Source organism: Oxyura jamaicensis, chromosome 12, assembly GCF_011077185.1.
Source record: "Oxyura jamaicensis isolate SHBP4307 breed ruddy duck chromosome 12, BPBGC_Ojam_1.0, whole genome shotgun sequence".
NCBI classification, from domain to species: domain Eukaryota; kingdom Metazoa; phylum Chordata; class Aves; order Anseriformes; family Anatidae; genus Oxyura; species Oxyura jamaicensis.
Window position 1 is genome coordinate 19,955,322 of NC_048904.1, and position 23,109 is coordinate 19,978,430.

Genomic DNA, 23,109 nt, shown 5'->3' on the forward strand with positions numbered 1-23,109 from the left:
GGGGCGTGGCTGTGAGGAAGGGGCGTGGCTATGAGCGAGGGGGCGGGGCTGTGAGCGAGGGGCGTGGTTAAACGGACAAAACGGGCGTGCCTCAGCATCGCCCCGCCCCTCTCAGAGTGCTCAGCCAATGATGGCGCAGCGTGTCATGTGACCGCCGGCCCCTACCCAGGTGCGCGCCGGCGGCGGCGGCACAGAGCGGGCGGCGGCGGCGGGCAGCGGGCGGCTCCGGGGGTTCCTCCGGGCGGTCACCGCTCACCGGCGGCAGCGCCGCCTCCTCCTCCCGCAGCCCTCGGCCGCTCCCCCGCCGCTGCATGGAGCGGCTGCGCGGGCAGCGCCACACCGGCCGCCGGTAAGTGCCGGTGCGGCACCGGGAGGGGATGGACGGAGGGGTGGAAGGGGGGATGCGGGGGTGCACCGGGAGCGCTGCGACCCCCGCGGGGATGTCCGGGAGCGCGGCGGCCCCGGACGCGCTCCCGGGCATCCCCGCGGGGGAAAGTTTTTTTTTTAATTATTTTCTTGATTTTTTATTTTTTTCTTATTTTTTATTTTTTTTCCCGCTGATTTGCATGCGAATGGGAGCGTATCCCGGCAGATGTCTCGCCTCGCCCATTCAGCCGCAGGGGGTTGAAAAGGCGAGGAGGCTCCGGTGCAACAATAGCCCCTCAGAGCCCGGCATAAAGGCGCAGTGTGAGCGGGGCCGCCCTCCCGAGGCCGGGCTCCTCCGGGGCCGCTCGTCCCTGCGGCGCTGCGCACCTGGTCCTGAGCCGCCGGGGCGTGCACCGGCCCCGGGTGTCCCGGCGGGCTCGGGCAGACCGCAAAAGCATCCTCGGTTATCGGAGAAAACCGGTATTTCTATCATCATCCATAGGTCCTAACACTAACAAGCCTTTATCTTTTTAACTATGAGATTCTCATTATTATTATTTTAATCAACGGGGTGGTGTTCCTGCTGGGAGCACCCAAACTTTGCAGCAACAAAGTTCGGCTCGGGTCTGTGCAGCGGGGTCCCAGGTGCCAGAGGTGCCTCGGCCCCAGCTCAGGGAAAGCGTGGCCATGTAAATATTCGCCCAGTAAAGCCTTCCTGGCCCTGCCGCAATTAGTAACCTGGTGCCCGGGCACCTGGCGAGGCGCTGGGGATGGATGCTGGCTGCCCCCGAGCTGTGCAACGCCGCTTCTGGGCGGCACGCGAGGGAGGCGATGCTGCAGCCTTTGTTCGCCCTCGCCCCGGTATCGCAGCCCTGCAGGAGCCAAGGAAAACTTTTGCTGATCGGCGTGCCGTATTCCTGCTGCATCCGTCTGCCAGCAGGCTGCTGCTGCCAAGGCAGCCGGCAGCTCGGAGAGCGCTTGGTTGTGGTGGGGACGCTGGAAGCACCTTGAGTGAATCACGGCCCCGCCAAGCAGCGCGGGTACTGCGGCTCGCCGGGGTCGGGAGCTGCCGAAAACGCAGTTTGTTTGTGGTTTGGGGTCTGCTGAATTTCTTTTGTAGCTGGTGGTGGCCTTGATGTTAGGGATGATATAAATTCCAGGGGAATTTAAACAAGCATTAAGAAAGAAAACCTGGATGAATCGTTATGGAGCTTTATCTCTGTTAATGGTATCGATGAGTAAAGAAAGGGCTTTTCACTTCGGTGGGCAGGTCAGAGCTTGAAGCCAGGTTATTTCTGCCTGTTTTGGAACTGCTGCTTTCCCAGGTGAAGCCTGGTCCCAGGCTGGGCTTTGTGTCAGGCCCAGGCTAGGATCAGGCAGCAGAAAAAGACAAAACAACAGAAAAAAAGTTAAGTGCCATTTTAAAAAAGCAATTCTGTTAACAACCAGTGCCCTTCTATAAACCAGCAAAGTAGCAAGGTGATGGAAACGTTTACTGGAGAGCCCAACATTTTCAGAAATAAAAATCACTTTTCCTGTGGACTTTATATCTACAGAGATGACTGGTCTTTGAAGCCCTGATTAATATAAATGAGTTGTAATTTTCTGGCCAAGCCATCCTAGTTCACATATATTATTCCATTGGCAGCCATGTGGTCTCCACAGCTGTCCCCTCATTTGTGTATGAAATGGAAACACTGGTGGCATTTGTAGGTTACCATAGCTACACGAACAATACACGTGTGATACTTCATCCCTCCAAGCTCAAGATTTTCTTCTGGCAGACATTTTGTAGACATAGAACCAAAGGAAATCTACATAAAGTTTGTGGAAGCGCATAAATCCATTCGCCCCCTATCTCTGTGTAATACCACAGCTCGTGGTGAGCCCGTGTTTAGGCTGATGCCAGCGAATTCTCCTCTTTGCCCAGCTCTGCAGGATGAGGTCCAGTACTTAGCAGGGTCAGGCCCGACGTGCTGTGGCAGACACAAGCTATGTTTTTCCAAAACCAACCTGCAGCATAGCAAGGGCTGGACAGAACCCAGCTGTGGGTTCCCGCGGGTCCCTCCCGGGGAGCAGCGAGGCCGGGTGGGTGCCAGCCGCCCGCTGGAACAACGTTCCTCTTCTCATCTTTGAGCTAAGGCGTACCTTGTTAGGCGAAGGAGATGGGTGAGAGTAAAGGAAAACACGAGGCTGGCTTAGAAACAGCTTTTGTCAGTAGGTGATAAAACCAGTAAGTAATCTTGCTTCCTTAAGGCTGAGTGCTTAAACTCTGAGAAGAGAGAGCGGAGGGCTACGTTGATGGAAACAGCCTGCTGAGCACGCACTTGAATTAGCCTGATTTCCTAGCTGCTTTTCTTGCAGCTTATAATATTTAAGCCCTCCTCTAATGGACTTCACGAGGCCAGTAACAGGACGTGCCTCCAGACAGTTCTAGGAGGCACCTAGATGAAAGCTCCTCCCAACTGCATCCTCTCATTCATTGCTCCTTAAAGCCCTGCAACTTTATTTAACTTGTTTTCCAATTTGGATGTCATCTTTCACTTATCCATGTGGCACTGAAGAAAAATACTGGATTGGCCTATTTTGCGTTGGCCTAATTCTCTTCCTCTTAAAGACAGCAGAAGTCTTTGGCACCAATGGGAAGAGACTTAGTGTCTGCTCCTAAATGGTACTGCAGAAGGTTAAATGTTCTTGTAATGTCACCTTCTAATTCAGAAGGTTTTAATTTGGTGATACAAGCCAGCTGTTTCTTGACCTTCCAGTTGACTGAATTCCCACAACAATGGGAATAATTTTTACTTGGAGTACAGTTTTCTAAAGATCAAGTATGCAAGATGGGGTAGGTACCCTACTAGTTCCCGTTCTGTTTATTTTTACTATGACTATTGCTCAAAGGCAAAGCACTTGTAAATAAAATTTGCAATACTTAAAAGGCTGCTGTACTGAGACATAAGTTCTCTAAGTGCTGTAGAGAAAAGCTCTTTCTCTGATTTTCTTTGGTACAATGATTGCTACGGAATTGTCACCAAGTGCTGACCTGGAGTCCTTTGTAGTACTGCAGGACAGCGTTTTCCCTGGCCGCTTCACAAACCTAGGTGGCCCGTTTGATACTGGAGGCCAGGAGTACTTACATGTTTTAGTTAGGAATTTCAGAGGATGGTCAGCATCTCGTTTCCAGGTATTTAACTTAAACTCTGGTGACTGCAGCATTTCTGCATCTGTTGACTGTGATTAGGGCAGGAATCCCAGCCTTCTCTTGCAGCCAAGCCTCCCTCGAGGCAAACGGCAGCGCGTGCTTCTGGCTGAAGCGGTGCTTGGCTTGGTCCCTCGGTGGGACCTGCCGTGTCCCGTGGGGCGAGGGACGGGCACAGGCAGCTGCATGCAGAGGGCCCTTCCTGCACGGAGGGAGCAAACCCCTGGCAGGGCAGGTTGGGCTCTTTGCGCTGTGATGCCCCAGCAGAGGGACTTGGGCAGGGTCTGCCCACCAGGGAGCACCAGCGGGAGGTCCCAAAGGGGCCCAGGCTGTGCCCCTGTACGTCCCCCTTCTGAGACTGCCTGTTCCCCTGCAAGGCACGTGCTCCTCTTCTAGTACTGGAGTTCAGTACATAGAACAGAATCACAGAAGGGTTTGGGATGGAAGGGACCTTAACGACCACCTTAAGGTCCCCAGGAAGGGACCTTAACCTCCAACTCCCTGCCATAGGCAGGGGCACTTCCCACTGCACTGGTCTGATCAAAGCCCCATCCAGCCGGGCCTTGAAAACCCACATTGTACGCTCCTCAAAGTCTCTTTTTATAATTACTTTTGTGCAGTCAACGCAGCTTGAAAGTCATCAGCAGAATACAATCTGAGGATTTTATCATCATGTAAAACTAGGTTCCCACGGAACTCCGTGCAAACGGACGACCGAAGCAGCGCAGCTCGCGCCGCACAGCGACGGGTCCAGAACACCCCCGGGCAGCCGCGACTCTTACACTTGCTCATGGCCTGGTCCTTCTGGACAAAGCTCTGTTCTCCTGTATTTTTCACGGGTTGGTCCACAACATGGCAAAGAATCCAAGATGAACTACTAATAAGCACAATGTTATTTGGGACAATTACTGGGTTTGTCCAAAATTTGGTAGACTAGCATTTTCTAAAATAAAATCAGAGCTTGGATTGTCTTTGGAAGGCTTTTTTGGAATGTTTGTCATTGTTACAATGAATCCTGCATGTTCTCTTTTTTCACGCATCATTTCATTTATTTGATTAAACAAGTCCAAAAATACCTAGCAAATGCATACCTTGCTAATGTGCTGCATATAATTACTGGGATGCAGATGAGCTACTGATTGGCCTTGCTAAATTTTTAAATTACAAATGATCCATCACTCTAACAGAAATAGAGTAAATATTGATAGTTGGAGATCCACCACTCACAATAGACATGAATTGTAAATGCATTGCAGAAATAACTTTACCCATGGACAAACAACGGTGAAGTGGTTGGAAAGGAAAAAAGACCTTTGGAGCGGGTTTTTACAATTAATTCATCGTAGTATGAGGCACTGAGCACAACAAAAGGATGCTCTTTATAAACTAGTTGGCAAGAATGCTTTCCTTTAACTTTTTGTCCCTTCTAAGGGAAAGAAGTCTAGTATATAAAAATTAAGCATTACTGTGCCTGGATAAATCGCCTTAATTAGGTTAAGATTTATCTATAAAGGTTCAATAACTTAAACTTTTGAGAAGTAACTTCTGTTTTCTGCACTATGCAGCAGTTTTGCAGGCAGTTATGAAATAAACCCATCTGCGGAAGAACTGCTGACTTGGCAGTGACAGGGCTGAGGACTAAAGCTAACGGAACAATTTATAGGTCTATTCTTAAGCATACAAATATATTATTCACATACATAGCCGTCTCGTGAACTCCTCGAAGCAAGAACCATGATCTGATCTCTGCATGAAACAGTCTCAGAACGTAGGTGACACCAGACCAAAAGAAATAGCTAAGCACAGGCTATTAACGCTTTGTCCAGTCTCGGCTGACCGAGACGTGGCTTTGCGGTGGCGTGGTCGATGACCTGCTCTGCGCTTCAACCGAGACTTAACACTCCTGGAATGAAATAAAGATGGAAAACGCCTGCCCCGTAAAATGTGTATTTTCTCACTACAGCATAACTGATGTTATCAGTCGGGAATGGAGGAAGTAGCAGGCCCTCGGAGAAATGAGAAAACTCGTTGTAGAAGCGCGCTGAAAAGCGCAGCAAGGCCTGCTGGCAGCGGCAGGAGAGGGTCATTTAATACCGCTGTCAGACCAGGGAGCAAGTAACTTTTTTCATAGATCAGAGTAAAACCTTACCTCAGACTACTACCAAAACAAATCTGTGAGCACTTAATGGAATTATTTCTGTCCCGGCTCAGCTTGGTTGAGTTCCAAGCCTTTGTCTTGGTGCTAACAGCCTCCATGTTAGATGTCTCAGCACCCCCCGGGATACATCTAGTTACTGGTCTGTTCTCAGTCTTGAGCAAACAATACGGGGTCTCCCTATCAGGCAATTTGATAGATGGTTTTATTAGCAGTGATATGTAAATATAGCTCAGAGGGTTTGGTCTTGCAGGCACATAACTCCTGGAAAAAATCAATGGAAGTCTATTTTATTCTAGGGGCCGATGTCTGGTAAGCACAGTACACGTATAATATGAGAAGATGGAGGTGTAGACTAATAATACAATATAGATTAATACTTAATCACTTATAATTGAAAACTAAATACATAGTGCAGCCACGGGAACCAGTTACCAAAGGAGCAACAAGGGTCAGCAAAAGGAACAGACTCTCTTTTTTTTTTTCTTGCTCGAGGATGCGGGACTGAAGCTTTATGTATATGACTTGGCTGTTCCGTACACGTGTGTACGCATGCACACACGGTTTTCCTAAGTCTTACACATTCCCTAGAGGCAGCGCTATTTTATGTTAGTTTTAAACATGCATACTTAGATACCGATGCCATTCAGATTTTATTTATCAACTCCCGTTTCTAGCAAAACGTTTTCTGGTATCACGTACTGTAGTAACAACTGCTTACGTGCTGGGGTCTTCCCGGCTGCGGGGTTCCCGAATGACTCACAGAGCTGGAGTTTGATCTAGAATTGGGTGGGAAGTAAAGTAATCACGCTGCCAGAAAGCCAGTCAGCAAAAAGAGGGGAAGAGGACATTCTGTTGCTTGGTGAAAATCCCGTGGAGTTCTGGCATCCATAGTTCTTGTGGTTAAAAATATTTATGTGCTCCTTATTTTATCATTATTAACACTGCACAAGCAAAGCTGCCTCGCCTCTCAGAGCAGTCAACAAAACAAAACAAAACAGAAATTCTACTCCAAAACCCAGCCCCATCTCTTAATTCCCCTGTTCTTTTAGAGCTATCTGGGGTTTGTTTGGGTTTGGTTGTTGTTGATTTGGGTTGTTTAAATTTCAATTTGGACTGTAGTGACTTTGATAGTCTGCCTCCTCGTACCCGAGCTGCCCCAGTACCCGGGAAGCAGGCAGCCCCACGAGTAAGAAGCCGTTCAGATCCTTCCACTCGGATCGGAGATGTGGAGCATGCCAAGACCGAATTCTGCCCTTTTCTGTTCTTTAATTAGAAGACTCAGTCATATTTCTCTAATATTTGTCTTCTTTCATTCTTTAGCCAGCAGAAACACTAAATGCAAAAAATAGTTGGAATAGGTCTTCCAAAATTAGTTATGCTCTGTAAATTTTTGACACTCTACAGCCTAAAACCAATTAGGTTTAAATTCTCCCTAGCATTTAAAATATACAGAGGGATACGAATGCATTGCAGCAAGTACATTTGGGAATGAGCACATCTCCACAGTGCTTTGTCCCTCATCAAGCCCGGGATCTCTGAGCTCTTTGCAAGTAAATGTTCAGGTGTGCTCACGGGTAGCAGAGGGATCTGCCATCTCTGCGAAGCCGCCCCAACCGCTCAGCGCCTCTCAGGGCGAGGGCAGGACTGGGGCAGGCTCCTTGCTCCAGGTACTTGGCTTTGCAGGGCAAAGCACAACAAGGACAGTCTCGTGGTGTTGGCTTTTAACCCAGCAGTGGAAATTACGTGGTTGGTTGTCAGGAAAGCCAATCTGCTGAAATAATTTTATCTGGCAAATACGTAGAACGAGGCTGATAACCAGGGCCGTGGTTCTTCTCTCGTCAATGAAGTAAAAGCTTTACTACTGCCTTCATTTTGAGTACGAGCAGACCCTGTGTAGGAGGAGATGAAAACGAGAGGCACGGGCAATAAAAGAACAGCCTACATTTTCTCAAGACTTACGTATTTTCCTATAAAAATAAACACTTTCTCATGAAAATAAACATAGCAAGAAATTAGATAGCAAGTTGAGCTTCCAATGCAAGAATATTACCACTGAACAAACATATCTTGCTTTTCAGGTTTTCAAGGCCTTTAAATGCTTTTATGAGTTTCTTTTTCCTAAAGAACAAACAAACAGTCTGTATAATTTGACAACCCATTGTTTGGAAGCACTTATTATTTCTGATGTTTCTAATGTGACTTATTAATGGTAATTGGCGAGAGGTTTTCAAACAGATGACAGGAGCAGGGTTGCAATTCCACGGCTGATTTGATGGGCCGTCAGGATACGGTAACTGTCCTCTGCCATGGATCCGTCTGCCTGTACTCAGGATCAGTAGATGAATGAAAAGAATCGCTCTCTCCCACAAATTCACTTCAATATTTTAATGAAAAGCATTGTATCAGATGCAAGTCTTAAAAATAAGCCCCCAATAAATTACAAATTTTAAAGATGTCAGATTTAATATGTTGTTTCTGCAGTGCAAGTATTATGAAGAGGATGCTCTCTGCATTTCTTCTATGGAGATAAGATGTATTTTTCAAAAGAGCGCAGATAAAGCATGCTGAGGTTGTCTTCTGAAATACAGCAATTCGCTTTCTCATCAGAGCTTTCCCTGCTTCCCCAGAGCTTTCCCTAAAATTAAACACTGACTTTATTTTGATGGAATGTGTGAACAGACAAAAAAGAGAAAGATACAATTTAAAAAGCAAGGCATTACTTGCAGGAAAAAAACACACACAACAAAACCTTAAATATTACAAATCCCTGAAGATGTGTTTTGAAGCTTTCATACCATTATTGCATGTTCTATAATCCCTTGTTTATGTCTCGGCTTTTAATAACAAACTCAGATTTTCAGATTGTGGTATAGGTTTTTAACTGACTTGCACCATTCTAGCTTGACTTCCCTGTATTTTATACAATTCCATCTTGTAAGTATCTCATTTCCTGATGACCTCCGAGACTTTAAAAACTTTAATATACAAGGCTTGCTATCAGACACGATTCCTCAATGTTCTAGACAGACAGGACCGCGCTCGTAAATTTGATTCTTGGGAGAGGAGCTCTTTCAGCGTTAGCTGTAAGCGCCCCCGCCGTTAACCCCACGTCCAGCCTCCTGCTCTAGGACGTACACAAGGTCCCTGATGCTCTGGCCTGGAGGAAGACCCGATGATGGGAACCCGGCACTCCCAACAACAGCCTGGGTTGTGCTCGCTTCATGACCACTTAGAGGGCACACGTACCCGTACGTAGGAGCTTCACTGGCAGTGAGGAGGGGAACCAAGGCAGCTGCACAGGTCACTAACAGAGCAGCACAACGGACGGGTTGCCAGAAGGCTACCTGGGTTGCCAAAAGGCTACCTGGGTTACTTCTGTTCAACACACGAGAATGGCAAGTGGAGAAGCGGGGAGGTGCTGTGGATCAGGACGTGCTTCTGGCTCACGGCAAGCGCAAAATAAATTGCTTGTCTTAGCTGGAGGTAATTTTCTTCCTGTATGTGATCCCTTAGGCTTCTACCTAGGCACGTTTAGCATATATGGGTGCCAACCCAGGTCTGTGCTGATGCTACCTGCAGTATAAAAGAAGTTCTGCAAGGATGAGCCACTTGACTGCAAAGGGGGTAAAGTTGTTCTGTGGCGGTATTGCTGTTTCAGGACAGACACCCAAATATCCCCGTGCAAACTACACTTCCTCTTTCAGCAGTTTTTAATAGTGACCACTAACGCAGCTGCCACAGAAGTGACAATGCTTTGTCTTCCTGCAACCAAGAAAAAATATTTAACATCGATTTCTGTAGCTGGGAAGTTAACTATGAGCACTTTTGTGAACAGTTTCTTTCGAGATTGTCCCTCTGTGTTCTCCCTTTACTGCACTGTGGACTTACTCCTGCTATTTTTTGGATCTCCCGAACACCCGGAGGACCTCTGGCAGCCACCAGCAGGGCTGGGGGCAGCCAGCACACACCTCTTCCCAGCAGGCAGGAAAGCTGAACTGAAGGACCTGCTGCTCCAGAACCAATGCCCTCATTGCCCTACCGATCCAATTTATTGGGCCAACCAAATTCTCACTGTTAAGCAGTTTGCTGAACCTAGCCAGAAAGGGAAGCTACGCACAGACTGCTATTTGGATTCTCCCCACCGCGTTTCCACGAAGGAGGGTGCAGGAACGATGCTCGCTTTTTGTGCCTGCAAGAAATACCAACTAGCTGTTAGCCCAGAGAGCAGCCTTAGATCTGCTTACTGACAACAACGTGGTTTCTTAATGCACTGGTACTGAGAGGTGCTATGGAAAATGTATTTGTTTAGTCCCTGGCAAAATAATTCCCTCCATATCTCTCCCCTAAAGTCAAGCAGTATTCCTGTTGATATGAAGTTAACACCTGTAATGAGTGGTGTAGTGCTTTGGTGCACTGGGAAATAGGGTTTTACTGAACTAGGGAAGGCACAGCATGCTGGAAGCTGATGCCCAGGGCTGCTGCCAAGCTTCTCCAGGACCCAGGTCACAAGGCGAGGGCAGCCCGCAGCTTCCACCAGTGTCTCAAACTCCCTCCATGTTTAGGGGATGTTTCTCCACCCAGTATTGCAAACAGAAATACAATTTTTAGCACACAGTTAAAATAAGTGCCCCGGATCACAAGGCACCCATTAAATATCATTTTCAGAAAAAAAAGGGGGGGGAAAAAAAGCTAAAATGTTCTGAACTGATCCCGACTTCTCACTGGCTTATACTGCACTCGGCTACTGGGAGCGCTGTTTTTGTTTAAAGGAAAGCAAAGAAGAAAGCCCACGGTAACTTAACACACAAAGGTTCTCGCTAGGCAGAGCACCGAGGTGTCTGGCAGCTAATGACCATGTACTAACTTAATTCAGCCCCGCTGCTTTCAGTGGGAGTTGGGAACACTCACGGTTTCCCAGGAGCCACGCCTGGTCTGTCCACCTTGTCTTCATGGTTATTCCTTAGTGGTTATTTTGAACCACACACCGTCAGAGACTTGGTTTTCATGGCTTGGGTGTCCTGCAGCTCATCCACCCAATAAACGAGATTTCCTACAAACACATCATGGCTAGTTTTCATTCGGAAAGGTGGGATTATAGTTCTGATCTCGGGAACACAGAGGAACCTTACATTCACGAGCCGTACTCCCCCGCCAACGCCATCGTGCTCCTCGAGTCCCTCGGGCACTGCAGTGAGCCGGGAGCCCTGCAGGCACCCGCTGTGCCGCGGAGCCCTGGAAGCTGGGACCTCTGCGGCAAGGGGTGGCTGCCAGCACCCTCAGCATCGAGCCAAGGGGTGTTCCCGCACACGCAAGGGTTGAGATGGTCACACATAGCTTATATAAGCCACAGCACAAAAGCAGTTGTTCCTCTTTAGTTACATCTAGAACTTGTAGTGTGCTTTTTCACTGATGAGTGCCGAAATTTCAGTTTCCCAGAGCGACGGATGGGGCTTTACAGCACAAGCAGCGGGTAAAGAGAAAGTCCACGATGTGGCTTTTCCCTCATGCTGCGGCCTCTTGACTGTCATCCACAAAGCACGGCATTAAAAGGGACGGGGGCATGCAGAGCTGAGCAGAACTTACTTTTTGATTGCACCGCCTTTTCATGTATAGCCTCATCCGTGCTGCCCTGGGCTGGCGGAGATTGGAGACAATAATGTGCAGGTCATCTCTAAAGAACATTTTCCAGTTAAAGAGAATTAAATCCTTTGGCAGTAGAAAATAACTAGAGAAATGTCGCTGGTAACTTGTAAAGTCATATGTCTACAGCGATCAAAACCCCAGAAGTGAAAGCAGAGATGCCTTCTTACCGAGGAGGAACAATAAATGCAGTGTGCAAGGAAGAGGATATAAATATTCAACAAAGAAAGGTTCCATTTTTTATTTTTTTTTTTTCAAAAATGTGGATGCGTTCCCACATTTTAAAAGAAGCTTTGAAATCTTTTTCGGGCAGTTTCATTTTTAAAGTATTACACAATTCTTTTAACTACGTTAGAGTTAAATCAGCACTAACGCATCAGTAGGACTAGAGCTTTAGGAGGCACGGGCTTCTTCCTGCTCATCTACCGAGAGCAAAGCGATAGGACAGCCTGTGGAGGAACGCGTGTCTGGAGCAGTATCACCTCCCGGAGTGGTAACTGCAGCACAGCGGTAGCCAGAATACCTCAGTTTACATCAGCTTCCTCATTGCGCTACAGTACTAGCAGATATTCCTACTTCTGCAGTGTTGTTAGGATTGTTTTTTAATGCAGTTAATGTCTTGGTCAATGTTTGGATCAGCTGAAGTTCTTTGACAAGGAATGCTTGTTCCACCTTTGGCTTCCCCCCCTCCAGTGTGGTCTTCTCATCCCTTAGGAAATCCAACTACCAGACGGGAAATCTAACTCTACGGGGTCAAATCTTTCCGGGTAACATCCCGCTTCCCTTCCTCCAACATCCACCGAACAAGTAACAGCATGCCACCAGAAAAATGCTCTTTGGTGTGCACTGCTTCTGTGTATATAATCTGAAATGAATATGGTGTTGTTATTTAATACGCTGACCAGATTTTGGAATACAATTGTATTGTGAACGTCACATCTGTCACCAGTATCTAGAGGACCAGAACTATTTTTAAAAGTTGTGTTCAGTTCTGATATTTTATATGGCAGTAACTTTTGTTGGCTTTGATTAGGTTCTGATTTTTAATAAAAGCTATTTCCCTCTTCCTGCTATTAGCCTACCCGTGCTACACACACTCTTTCAGATATAGCACAACTTGCTTATTTCAGTTACAAAAAGAAAAGAAAAGAAAGCCAAATCCTCATCTGGACCCTCATCTGCAGTCACTGTAGCACGAGATACAGAGCATCACCTCAGATGTTGAGAGGTCTGATTTATAAATCATTGTTCAGATTTGTTGCATGCCTCGCTCAGGTATCCCTTGTATTTAATTCAGCCACCACCACGATCACCGGGGGGAAACACCGTTCATTCAGCATCACCGAAAGCAACGCACGTGTCTGAGCTGGAAGTTAAGCAGTGGTTGCATTTAACAATGCAGACATCGCACATGCAGAAGGAAATCTCATTGTTGTATCCATGCTTTTTACAGCACAAGGAATAGACAGGTTTGCATACAACAAACCGGTTCTTGTAGTTTACTTTTTCCACAAAGAATGAGAAAGATTTCCACAAGAGCTCAGTCGTCTCCTTGAATACGTGCTCAGACTCCCAACACAACAGGGTTTCTGATGCACACTGGACACCATCGGGTTAATTTAAACGTGCTCTTTGATGAGTAACTTCAGGCTAAAAGCTATGAATGATGTGGTTTCCACAGTTGGGATTCTGCATTGGAGTTGGGGTAAATAATCCACGCGTGACACAATGCAGTACGAGCAGCTAAAATAGGGACAGTACGTTCATTTAATTCTATTTAGTGTTACTGTTTGGTGCTGGGCTGGATTAAGTCTAAACTGTTATCTGGAACTGATTTCATTAACTTTGATGAATTTTGGCAAAGTTCTTATGCATTTGGCTTGAGACTTATCAAACAACATCTTCCTATCCCGTTAATTCCCTACACCTGAAATGCAGAACAGTGGGATTGCGATGGCAGCCTGAACTCTAACAGGGATCATGTTCTGGACGCTCATTTGGGACCTACCCATCCCCACAAGCATATCCTAGATCCTTAGCACTTCCCAAGCCATTCAAACAAATATTGCATAGTAAAACTGAAAGATCTCTGAAAGTTGCATTTTCAGATGATTGCATGTATTGTTATGTTCACTTGAGAACTACCAGAGTTCCAAAACATACACACTTCACCAAGGAGGAACTTTCCTAAGAGATACAATGTTAATTTACTAAGTAAAACTGTCTTCAGATACTTCTCTTTAAAGGATGAAGAAATCAAAGAATATATGAACTGTATGTGAGATGAGCGTAACATATATCCTTATCTGTTTTCAGGAACATCTTCAGGCACCGATTTGCAGAAGATCCTGGAACACAGAGGAGCGGCTGAGAGCCTTCAGACCATTTTTTTTGTCTTCTCTAACCTTAGAAAATTGTCTTTCATCTTCTGGATGACCAAGCCTTTCACCCTAAATTTTAAGCTTTACATTTTCTTCCTGACAACAAATTACACGCTCAATTTATTGTTATTTTGAGGGGCTGGAGAGCTGAACTCACTAGCTGACCAGCATGGCTAAGATCAGATTGGTTTTAACTGTTTGCCAGTTGGTGCTAGAATTGTTAATGAATTCACTAACTGAGTCTTCCGTACAGAGTAATGAATGTCCACAGCTTTGTGTATGTGAAATCAGGCCATGGTTTACACCACAGTCAACGTACAGGGAAGCCACAACAGTTGACTGCAACGACCTTCGTTTAACAAAAATCCCCAGCAACCTTTCCAGTGACACTCAAGTCCTTCTGTTACAAAGCAACAATATCGCAAAGACCACAGATGAACTCCAACAGTTGTTTAATTTAACAGAATTAGATTTTTCACAAAATAACTTCACAAGTATCAAAGACGTGGGGCTCTCAAATCTTACTCAACTAACGACATTGCACCTGGAGGAAAACCAGATAACGGAGATGACTGACTACTGCTTGCAAGACCTTTGCAACCTTCAGGAGTTATATATAAACCACAATCAGATCAGCAGCATTTCTGCAAATGCCTTCTCTGGCCTGAAGAATCTGTTAAGACTACATCTCAACTCCAACAAGTTAAAGGTTATTGACAGCCGTTGGTTTGATTCTACTCCTAACTTAGAGATTCTGATGATCGGAGAAAATCCAGTGATTGGAATACTAGATATGAACTTCAAACCACTCTCCAATTTAAGGAGTCTGGTTTTGGCAGGTATGTATCTCACAGACATCCCTGGCAATGCCTTGGTAGGCTTGGATAGTCTTGAAAGTCTTTCCTTCTATGACAACAAATTGGTAAAAGTCCCTCAGCTGGCACTGGAGAAGGTTCCCAATCTAAAATTTCTGGATCTCAACAAAAACCCAATTCATAAAATTCAAGAAGGTGATTTTAAAAACATGCTCAGATTGAAAGAGCTTGGAATCAATAATATGGGAGAACTCGTTTCTGTTGATAGGTACGCGCTGGACAACCTGCCCGAACTTACCAAGCTTGAAGCCACCAACAACCCCAAGCTGTCTTACATACATCGTTTGGCATTTCGCAACGTTCCCGCCCTGGAGAGCCTGATGCTGAACAACAATGCCTTGAATGCCGTCTACCAAAAAACAGTGGAATCCCTCCCAAACCTGCGTGAGATCAGTATCCACAGTAACCCGCTCAGGTGTGACTGTGTCATCCACTGGATCAACTCAAACAAAACCAACATCCGTTTCATGGAACCTCTATCCATGTTTTGCGCGATGCCTCCCGAGTACAGAGGGCAGCAGGTGAAGGAGGTGCTAATACAGGATTCAAACGAACAATGTCTTCCAATGATCTCGCATGAGACCTTTCCAAATCACTTAAACTTGGACATCGGCATGACAGTGTTTTTAGATTGTCGGGCCATGGCAGAACCCGAGCCAGAAATTTACTGGGTCACTCCTCTCGGAAATAAAGTAACTGTTGAAAGCCTCTCCGACAAATACAAGCTGAGCAGTGAAGGTACCTTGGAAATCGCTAACATTCAGATCGAAGACTCGGGGAGGTACACTTGTGTTGCTCAAAACATAGAAGGAGCTGACACGAGGGTCGCTACTATCCGGGTGAACGGAACACTTCTGGATGGTACCCAGGTTCTGAAAATCTACGTCAAGCAAGCCGAATCGCATTCCATTTTAGTTTCTTGGAAGGTTAACTCCAATGTCATGACTTCCAATCTAAAATGGTCATCAGCTACTATGAAGATTGACAACCCTCACATTACATACACTGCTAGGGTCCCCGTTGATGTACACGAATATAACCTCACGCATTTACAACCATCTACAGATTATGAAGTGTGTCTAACTGTGTCAAACATCCATCAACAAACACAGAGGTCCTGCGTTAATGTTACAACAAAAAATGCAGCTTTTGCGCTAGATATTTCAGATCAAGAAACCAGCACTGCTCTCGCAGCAGTAATGGGATCAATGTTTGCCGTTATTAGTCTTGCCTCCATTTCTGTTTACATTGCAAAAAGATTTAAGAGAAAAAACTACCACCATTCCTTGAAAAAATATATGCAAAAGACCTCTTCAATCCCACTGAACGAGCTCTATCCTCCACTTATTAATCTCTGGGAAGGTGACAGTGAAAAGGACAAGGATGGTTCTGCAGAGACCAAGCCAACCCAAGTCGACACATCCAGAAGCTATTACATGTGGTAACTCAGAGGATATTTTGCTTCTGGTAGTAAGGAGCACAAAGACTTTTTTGCTTTATTCTGCAAAAATGAGAAGTTGAAGACTTTTGTATTCTTGACTTTGCTAGCTTGTGGCAGAGTGGTGAGGACAGGTGGATATTTCAGAATTTTTTAGTATAGCGTATCGCAATTGTTTGACACAAATGGCAGCTTCACCTAGCTCCCAGATTTTCTTTTTTTTTCCTTCCTTTTTTTAGTTATTGTGCTAAACTTAATGCTGTTCTAACTACAGTGCTGAATAAAATTAATGAGAGGCTGGGGTTACCCTTGATCCCAAAGTAGCACAACCCCATTCCTCTGAAGCCATCAGTAGAGTACAGTATCTTGCAAAGCTAACATACAGTTTTGAAACTGCATTGAACTAGTTTTGTACCACTGGTCTGAGGACTCAAAACGAGAAAAGGAGACCCTGAATGATGTTAGTTGACTGTACTGTAATGTTGTATCAACTGATTTGAATGTTTTTGACTTTGAACAATGAATTATATTTTCATTTTCTTTTTGTAGTTGTTGAAAAGGCTTAGGTAAAGCTAACAGGCAATAGAAAACGTACAGCCAGTTTTTTAGTGTAACAGACTAAATGTTAATTGTTCTCTTATTCTTTTTATTATATTTAGTAGACACTTTTGAAGAATACTAGAGTTTTGTTGTGCTTAAGCCACCAACACGTGGTGTTTAATGAAGGCGGAGCTATAATAAATTTAGTTTTGTTCTGATTTTTTATTTTAGAAGTCACAATGATGTATTGGTTTTAGATGTCACTAGTTTGACTGGTGATCATGTTTTGACATAAAATATATCCAAAATGTTATATAAAAATATCGTGGTTTTCTCTTGATGGAATTACATTTCAAAGTTGCAGGGATGTTTTTTTTTAACACATTTTTTTAAAGCAGTGTTTTCTCTGCACCAGATGCAAAATATTGAAAATAATTTAGAAATATATATATCGGTATGGCTTTTAGACTGTAACATGCAGAATCAAAACTGTTTGGCATAAGGCATACAGCAAAAAATTCATTGTGAAAAGAAAAAAACTTTCCTTTTTGTATGTTCTTCTGTTTGTATTTTGAGCTAAGACACAAATGAAGCTGACATTTAGCTGTCATTACGATCAGTTAGAAAAAAAAAAAAACTCACTGCTACCAAGCTGAAATAAAACAGTTGAATTCTGGCATACACATTAAAAAAAGATAAAAAAATAATAATAAAAAAACCATGAACTGGATTAATGTTCTTTCAAAAGCAGAGATTAAGATAGCTAAAACTATCAAAACAGTAAAAGTTTGGGTCCAATATAGAACTGTATTTGTTACAGGCTTAAAATTAACCAGTACTCTCAGTATTTTACTGAATTAGTATGTTAGAAGTGGAAAACCTCCAAAAGCAGTGGTGTTTGTGTGCAAGCAGTGGGTATAACGTAAGTGCGTAACTTGCAGCTGAACCTCCAGAAGCTTTGTACCTTGTCCTTTCTGAATCCACTCAAGTTCTCAGCAGGGACTGCACACGAGTCACAAGCAGGGTGGGTTTCTGGTGAGCATATGGTTATGGTTACACTAGATACTTAATCAGCAAGCACAGCATTTTCTACACTTTATGACCACTATCAGTATGCAACCTTTTAAATGTTTTTACATACCAAATAGGATCGTGGGGAGTGAAAGCTAGTTGTTAAAATAATGGATGTGCCTGGATCTTGGGGTTGACTTTTTTTTTAACTCACTACCCTATCGAAAAAAGAAAGAGACAATTATAGAGCTCCCCCAAAAAATTCAAATTAGACAGCTTCAAACTTCCTCCTCTACAGCCAACTGTCTAAAATGAGACGAGTTACCTGCATAGTTTACTAACACAGTGCTTTGGTGCAAAAACTCCAGTATGCGTCTCAGATACATGCCTTGTTGATCTTGCATTTCAATGTAAAGCTGAGTGAAGGTATTAATTATGCATTTAAACCAAGTACTTCTGCTATACACGGTATTTTATATGTTCATGAGATCTCAAATTTTTAATCACATGACAGTTGTATGTTGGGATTAGGCAGGTGTCTTTTGGTCACGGAGAAGGAGCATGCTGGAAACATTTATTGTCACCTTCTCCTGTACTTATTTTTCATGTTAATGGAAACTCTCCTCTTGCCTTCTCCTCCAGAAAAGCTTAAGAGCAATAATTACCATCTTGTCTATATGCTATTCTAACCTTAAAACTGCCTCTATTATTATAACGGCGATGATGAATTAAAACTGAGATCTCTTTTGCAGCGAAGGTTCGCTCTACTTTTTCCAGAGAAAAGACGCAGTGAGGACGAGGTTGACAGCAAAATTACGGCTTCCAACGTGCGTGACATCATAAAGTTCTCCTTAGAAAGTAATTACTGAACAGGTATCAGATGCTGCGGAGCAAGCCCCTTTCTCCACCACCTTCTTGCAGCACTTGTGCAGCTATGCCATAAGTACTCAGTAACAAGATCGTGCAAACCCCTCGCCACTCCACCTGGGCCTCCCGTTGAGCCGGTGGAGAACAGTCCTACGCTGCCTCCCTCTCCCCACCCGCTCCCCATCCTCCATCACACACAGCTCTGAGATCTGCTTACCTTCAGACGCGCTCAGACCAACCGGTCCCTGCCAGTGCAGACACCACGCCAAGCCCCGCTGTGCGTGGCTGGATGGGTCGGTCTCACCCGGGTATGTTCTGCAGTTTGGGCAGCTCCCGAGAGGTAACGGCTGGCAGGGACACGAGGCCGTGGAGCAGGATGAAGGAGCACCTCACCAATTTGATCAGCAACCACCCAAAGCAGCTGGGGGTACGGGAAGTGGAGCAATGTTTAATATGTTCCTTTCCACTGGGGAAATTATGTGCCCGTTGTTCCCCGCAGAGCTGCTGGGCAGAGTTACGGCATTTGTTATCATTACAGCGATGCTGTTAAAGAACAGCAAGAGAAACGGCTGTATGACAGTCACACCCTTCTCCTGGATGTGCTGATCTGCAATGTTTCAGGGTAGCTGATGTCGCTGGGACTCTGGCAGAGAGCTGCAGGTTACCTGAGAACAGCTGAACAGCCAGAACCCCCTAGCTAATGCTGCATATTCTGCACATACAGCCACCAGTGATGAGTGTTTTCAGCCTTGTAATCTGTCCCCTTGGAGCTCTGTACAGTTCTCCTGGAAATTTAAAATTCCGCTAATAAAAGAAAAAATAAAATAGTGGGTAAGAGATTAATGACATGTGGCATATAATCTTAGCAAATAACCTTCAACCTTGTCCTAACAATTTTGTGCTTGCAGTTCATTGTAAGCAAAAATAAAACTACTCTGTTTGCCTAATTGCCTTCAAAATGTATTTGCATCCACCATTCACTGCAGACAAAAACACCCCCAGTTTGCTCCACAGCAGAGACTGAGCCTGGCTGCTTTAAAAACAGTATGGGGAAAAAAAAAACATTGTTATCTTTCATTTGGCTAACAGTTTAGAAATGAGTAAGAGTAGATATTTCATACCCAACTAAACTTTTGCAGCGTTACTTCCACTTGATCGCCCAATGATGAAGTCTCTCTGTCCCCTGAAGAGTAAGTAGCTCAGTCAAGTGTGGTACTCCGTGCTCCAGCTACACGCATTTTGCATTTCCTGCCATAGCAGGAGTTTCCTCAGACACAGCATCCCTAAATCAGTCCTCTGTTGGACTGAGGGGGTATTTTCACCCATGGACCCAGGCTCATGCTGGAGATGGTCTTGGCCTGCAGAGCAGATGTACTGGTGCTTTTTGAAAGCTATGCTCTGCTCTCCAACCCCACCTCCTCAACTCGTACTCTTACTACAAGGTTACAGAGAGAAAAGGCCAACAGTTTGGACCACTGGTTTCACGTCAGGTAGCTTTGAATAATCCTGGCTACACCCTGTAATCCTCAGTTTCTTTGATAAACACTAGAAAACGTGCCAGAACTAGAAGAAGGTCAGCGTATCTGAGATGTAGTGAGAAGTACATAAACTTGCCCTGTGACAAACCGGGACATAAGTGATAAAAAGGGGCCTCTGAGTTCTGCCAAGGAAAACTAATTGGGCAACTCCTCTCACTTTGTGCTGGCAACCTTGAAAACAAGACTGAGGACAAACCACCGTGCAAAGAAATTCCCAAGAGTAAGTGCGATAAGCAGCTGGGGGCTGCTTCTGCAACATCTCCTCCACTGCAGAGATGCCCAGTATGGGAACGGGACATTTTTGGGGCAGATGTCCCTAATCATCTCGCCATCCTGCAACTCGACGTGATGGACCTGAATCCTACCCAAGGGCTCCGACGGACACACATTTCTGCCGCAGCGGGGATTTGCCTTCCACGCTCACTCTGCCGGCAGCACAAGAGCTGCAGCCCCAGCGCCCACAGCCATGGACATCCCGAGAGCAAAGGGCAAGGCGGATGTGCTGACACTGAACTTTTCTTCAGGAAAGCCCGAGTGCCTGAGCTGGAGACATGAAATGCTGTTACACATAGCCCTTGGTAAAACACTGCCACTGTGTCCCTGTGAAAAAGAGCACCGCTACCAAAAACCCTAGATAAGATCTCTTTGCAGTGTCAGATGGAAGTGAATGCTTTGTGTTTCTTCTGGACTGCCGTCCTTTTAATCTTTTCTTTTACTGCTGTTTCCAGCTATTGGGATTTTTAATATTGGAGAGCTTTCATCCACCCACTCCCAGTCCATTTGCTCTGCATCCCGCCTCTCCACGGGCTCCTCCTGCCCCAAACCCTCCCAGCATTCAAGAGCCAATCTCCCACAGCCTTGGTAATCCCAAGATGTCACGAGAGTTCACTAAAGGACTTGGAATTTGTATTTAACTTTGCAGCTACTCATTTTCCCTGCCAACCTTTCTCCCTTCACACACCTCTTACACTGTTTTTCTTTCAGCTGTTTCCCTTCGGAGACCACAATTGCTGCTGACTGTCAGCAAGACTCAGATCAAGGACGAGGTTCCAGCACGCAGCACCTCGGCAGTACCTTTCTGCCTCCCCTTTAACACACGGAACTTTCTCTTCCCCTTAGCAAAAAAAGCCCAATGTCTTCCCGTGTCTCTCTGCTCCAAGGCTGTTCTCCCTACCTGTGAACATCCTGGGGAGCCTCTGTTATTTTTTCTACTGGTATAGAGGTAACAAAAGACTAATTTTTCTTTCTAGTAAGGTAAAGGAGATTTACCATAAAATTTGTACCCTTGTATATTTGTGTCGTGTAGACCAAAGGAATGCTGAATCGTAACAGTAGGTTTTGAAACACAAGAAAGAAATGCACTGGACAAGCTGGAATTGATCATTAAGAAGAATTCTCCAAAGCAACAAAAGGAGCTATGAGCTTGCATCTCCTTAACGTCAGCGATGCCTTACGTGCACCGTCAGGTAAACCAGATCCTTACGGAGTGCTTCAGGAAGCATTCACTTGCCTGAAATTTGGAACAGCTCTGAAACACTTTCTGTGCAATTCTGTAACACGAACATTTTTATTATTTTTTTTTCTCTACAAAAACCACTTGAAACCATCATTCTTCATCTCAGTTCTGGGGATGGGGAGGACGGGATTTACATCCCATCCTCCTCAATGGAGTTACTGATTTTCAGTGATCCAAACAAGACCTGTGTCTTCACAACCTGCGGTTCCAGATTTCTGCTCACAACCACACAACTGGAGTCAAAGTTCTTACGAGATTTTTTTTTTTTTAATTGCTTTTCCACCGCAGCCTGTTCAGCTGGACGTGAGAATTAAAGCATCAGAAAAGATGAAGGTGGGGAACAATGGAGAACGATCCGTGGAGTATCAACCACATCCCGTTCTGAACAGGATCGCTTAATGTGAAGAACCACAAGACCCTGCAGCATGCTTAGGGACTACGCAGAACCTAATGTGGCAGGCCATTTACAAGCTCACTGCTCTAGAACATGAACAAGTGCTCATAACTGATCTTTTATTTTGTTGGTTTCAGGTATGAAAGTATCCTATTATACTTGAAATTCCATTTGAAGAGGTCTCTATAACAGTAATAAAAAAAATCAGATCCCACATCCCATTCGCAATTACATGTTTGTTTTTCATTGCAAATCAGAGCACACCCCGGGCATACAGAAGACGTGCAGACAGCTGCTGCAGCCTGCAGCGAGCCTTCTCACTGAGACTGGGAAGAAAACAACTCCAGCCCGTGTGTTTGAGGCTTAAATAGTCACAGTGTTCACACGGCTACAGAATCGAGGCTGCCACACCATACACCCTCAAAGTCACAGTCCATAGTGTAATCACAGATCACGGATGTGACCCTTTGGCTAAAAAATAATCATTCCGTAACCTATTTCTGCCAAAAGGCACGGCAGTTTTTGTTGCAGCGACTGCCAGAGATCCGGGCTGTGCCCAGATGCCAAATGCTCCGGTAAGCGCTAAGATCAGTCAGGCACGGCACGCAGCGCCTCACAGGAGGTGAGACACCTTGCTCCTACCAGGGCAACACAAACTCGGGCAGCCTTCGCCTGTGTTGTCTTACCCTCCAAACAGGGAAACTCCCCAGTTTCCGCTGAATTCCACCAACGGGCACACCAGTGCATGCAGACAATCCCCGGTGAGGAGGGCTGGATGCAGCCCCGCTCTCAGAGCAGGCTGTGCGGCCTCTCTCAGCCCAGGACACACCACGTGGAGCTCTGCCCACCAACAGCCTTGTGGTGGCACCCCCTGCCCTCCCCAAAGGCGATACCTGCTGCACCACGCACAGCTCTGCCCTCCCCTGCGGTCTGCAGAGGACGAGCGCTGGTCCCACAGGCCGGGCAGCTCCAGGTCACTTCAGTGTGCTTCCTCCTCTGAGCTCCAGCTCTCCAGCAAGCTCTCCAGTGCCTCGTTTGCAGCAAAGCGTTCCTCAGGGGGCTCGCTGCTCCCTGGAAAGTATTAAAGCATTTTGCAAAACTGGCTGAATTCAGCTTCAGAACATTACAGCAGGAAAAGGAGAACTATTTAAGTAGATTAAAGCCAAGAGATCTGGGTGCCTAATTTCAT

General features: G+C 45.5%; 1 protein-coding gene across 1 annotated transcript; it reads left to right on the plus strand.

Annotated features, from left to right (window-relative positions):
* Positions 1–260: 260 nt before the first annotated feature.
* On the plus strand, positions 261–22,133 carry LRRN1 (leucine rich repeat neuronal 1). Its single transcript, XM_035337374.1, has 2 exons — positions 261–349; positions 13,677–22,133. Exon 2 carries the CDS (start codon positions 13,911–13,913, stop codon positions 16,059–16,061), a length of 2,151 nt encoding a protein of 716 aa, XP_035193265.1. The 5' UTR covers positions 261–349; positions 13,677–13,910; the 3' UTR covers positions 16,062–22,133.
* The last annotated feature ends 976 nt before the right edge of the window (positions 22,134–23,109 follow it).

Excerpts from the sequence above, each read along its gene's own strand:
- LRRN1 (XM_035337374.1), top strand. The coding sequence starts at position 13,911 with ATGGCTAAGATCAGATTGGTTTTAACTGTTTGCCAGTTGGTGCTAGAA.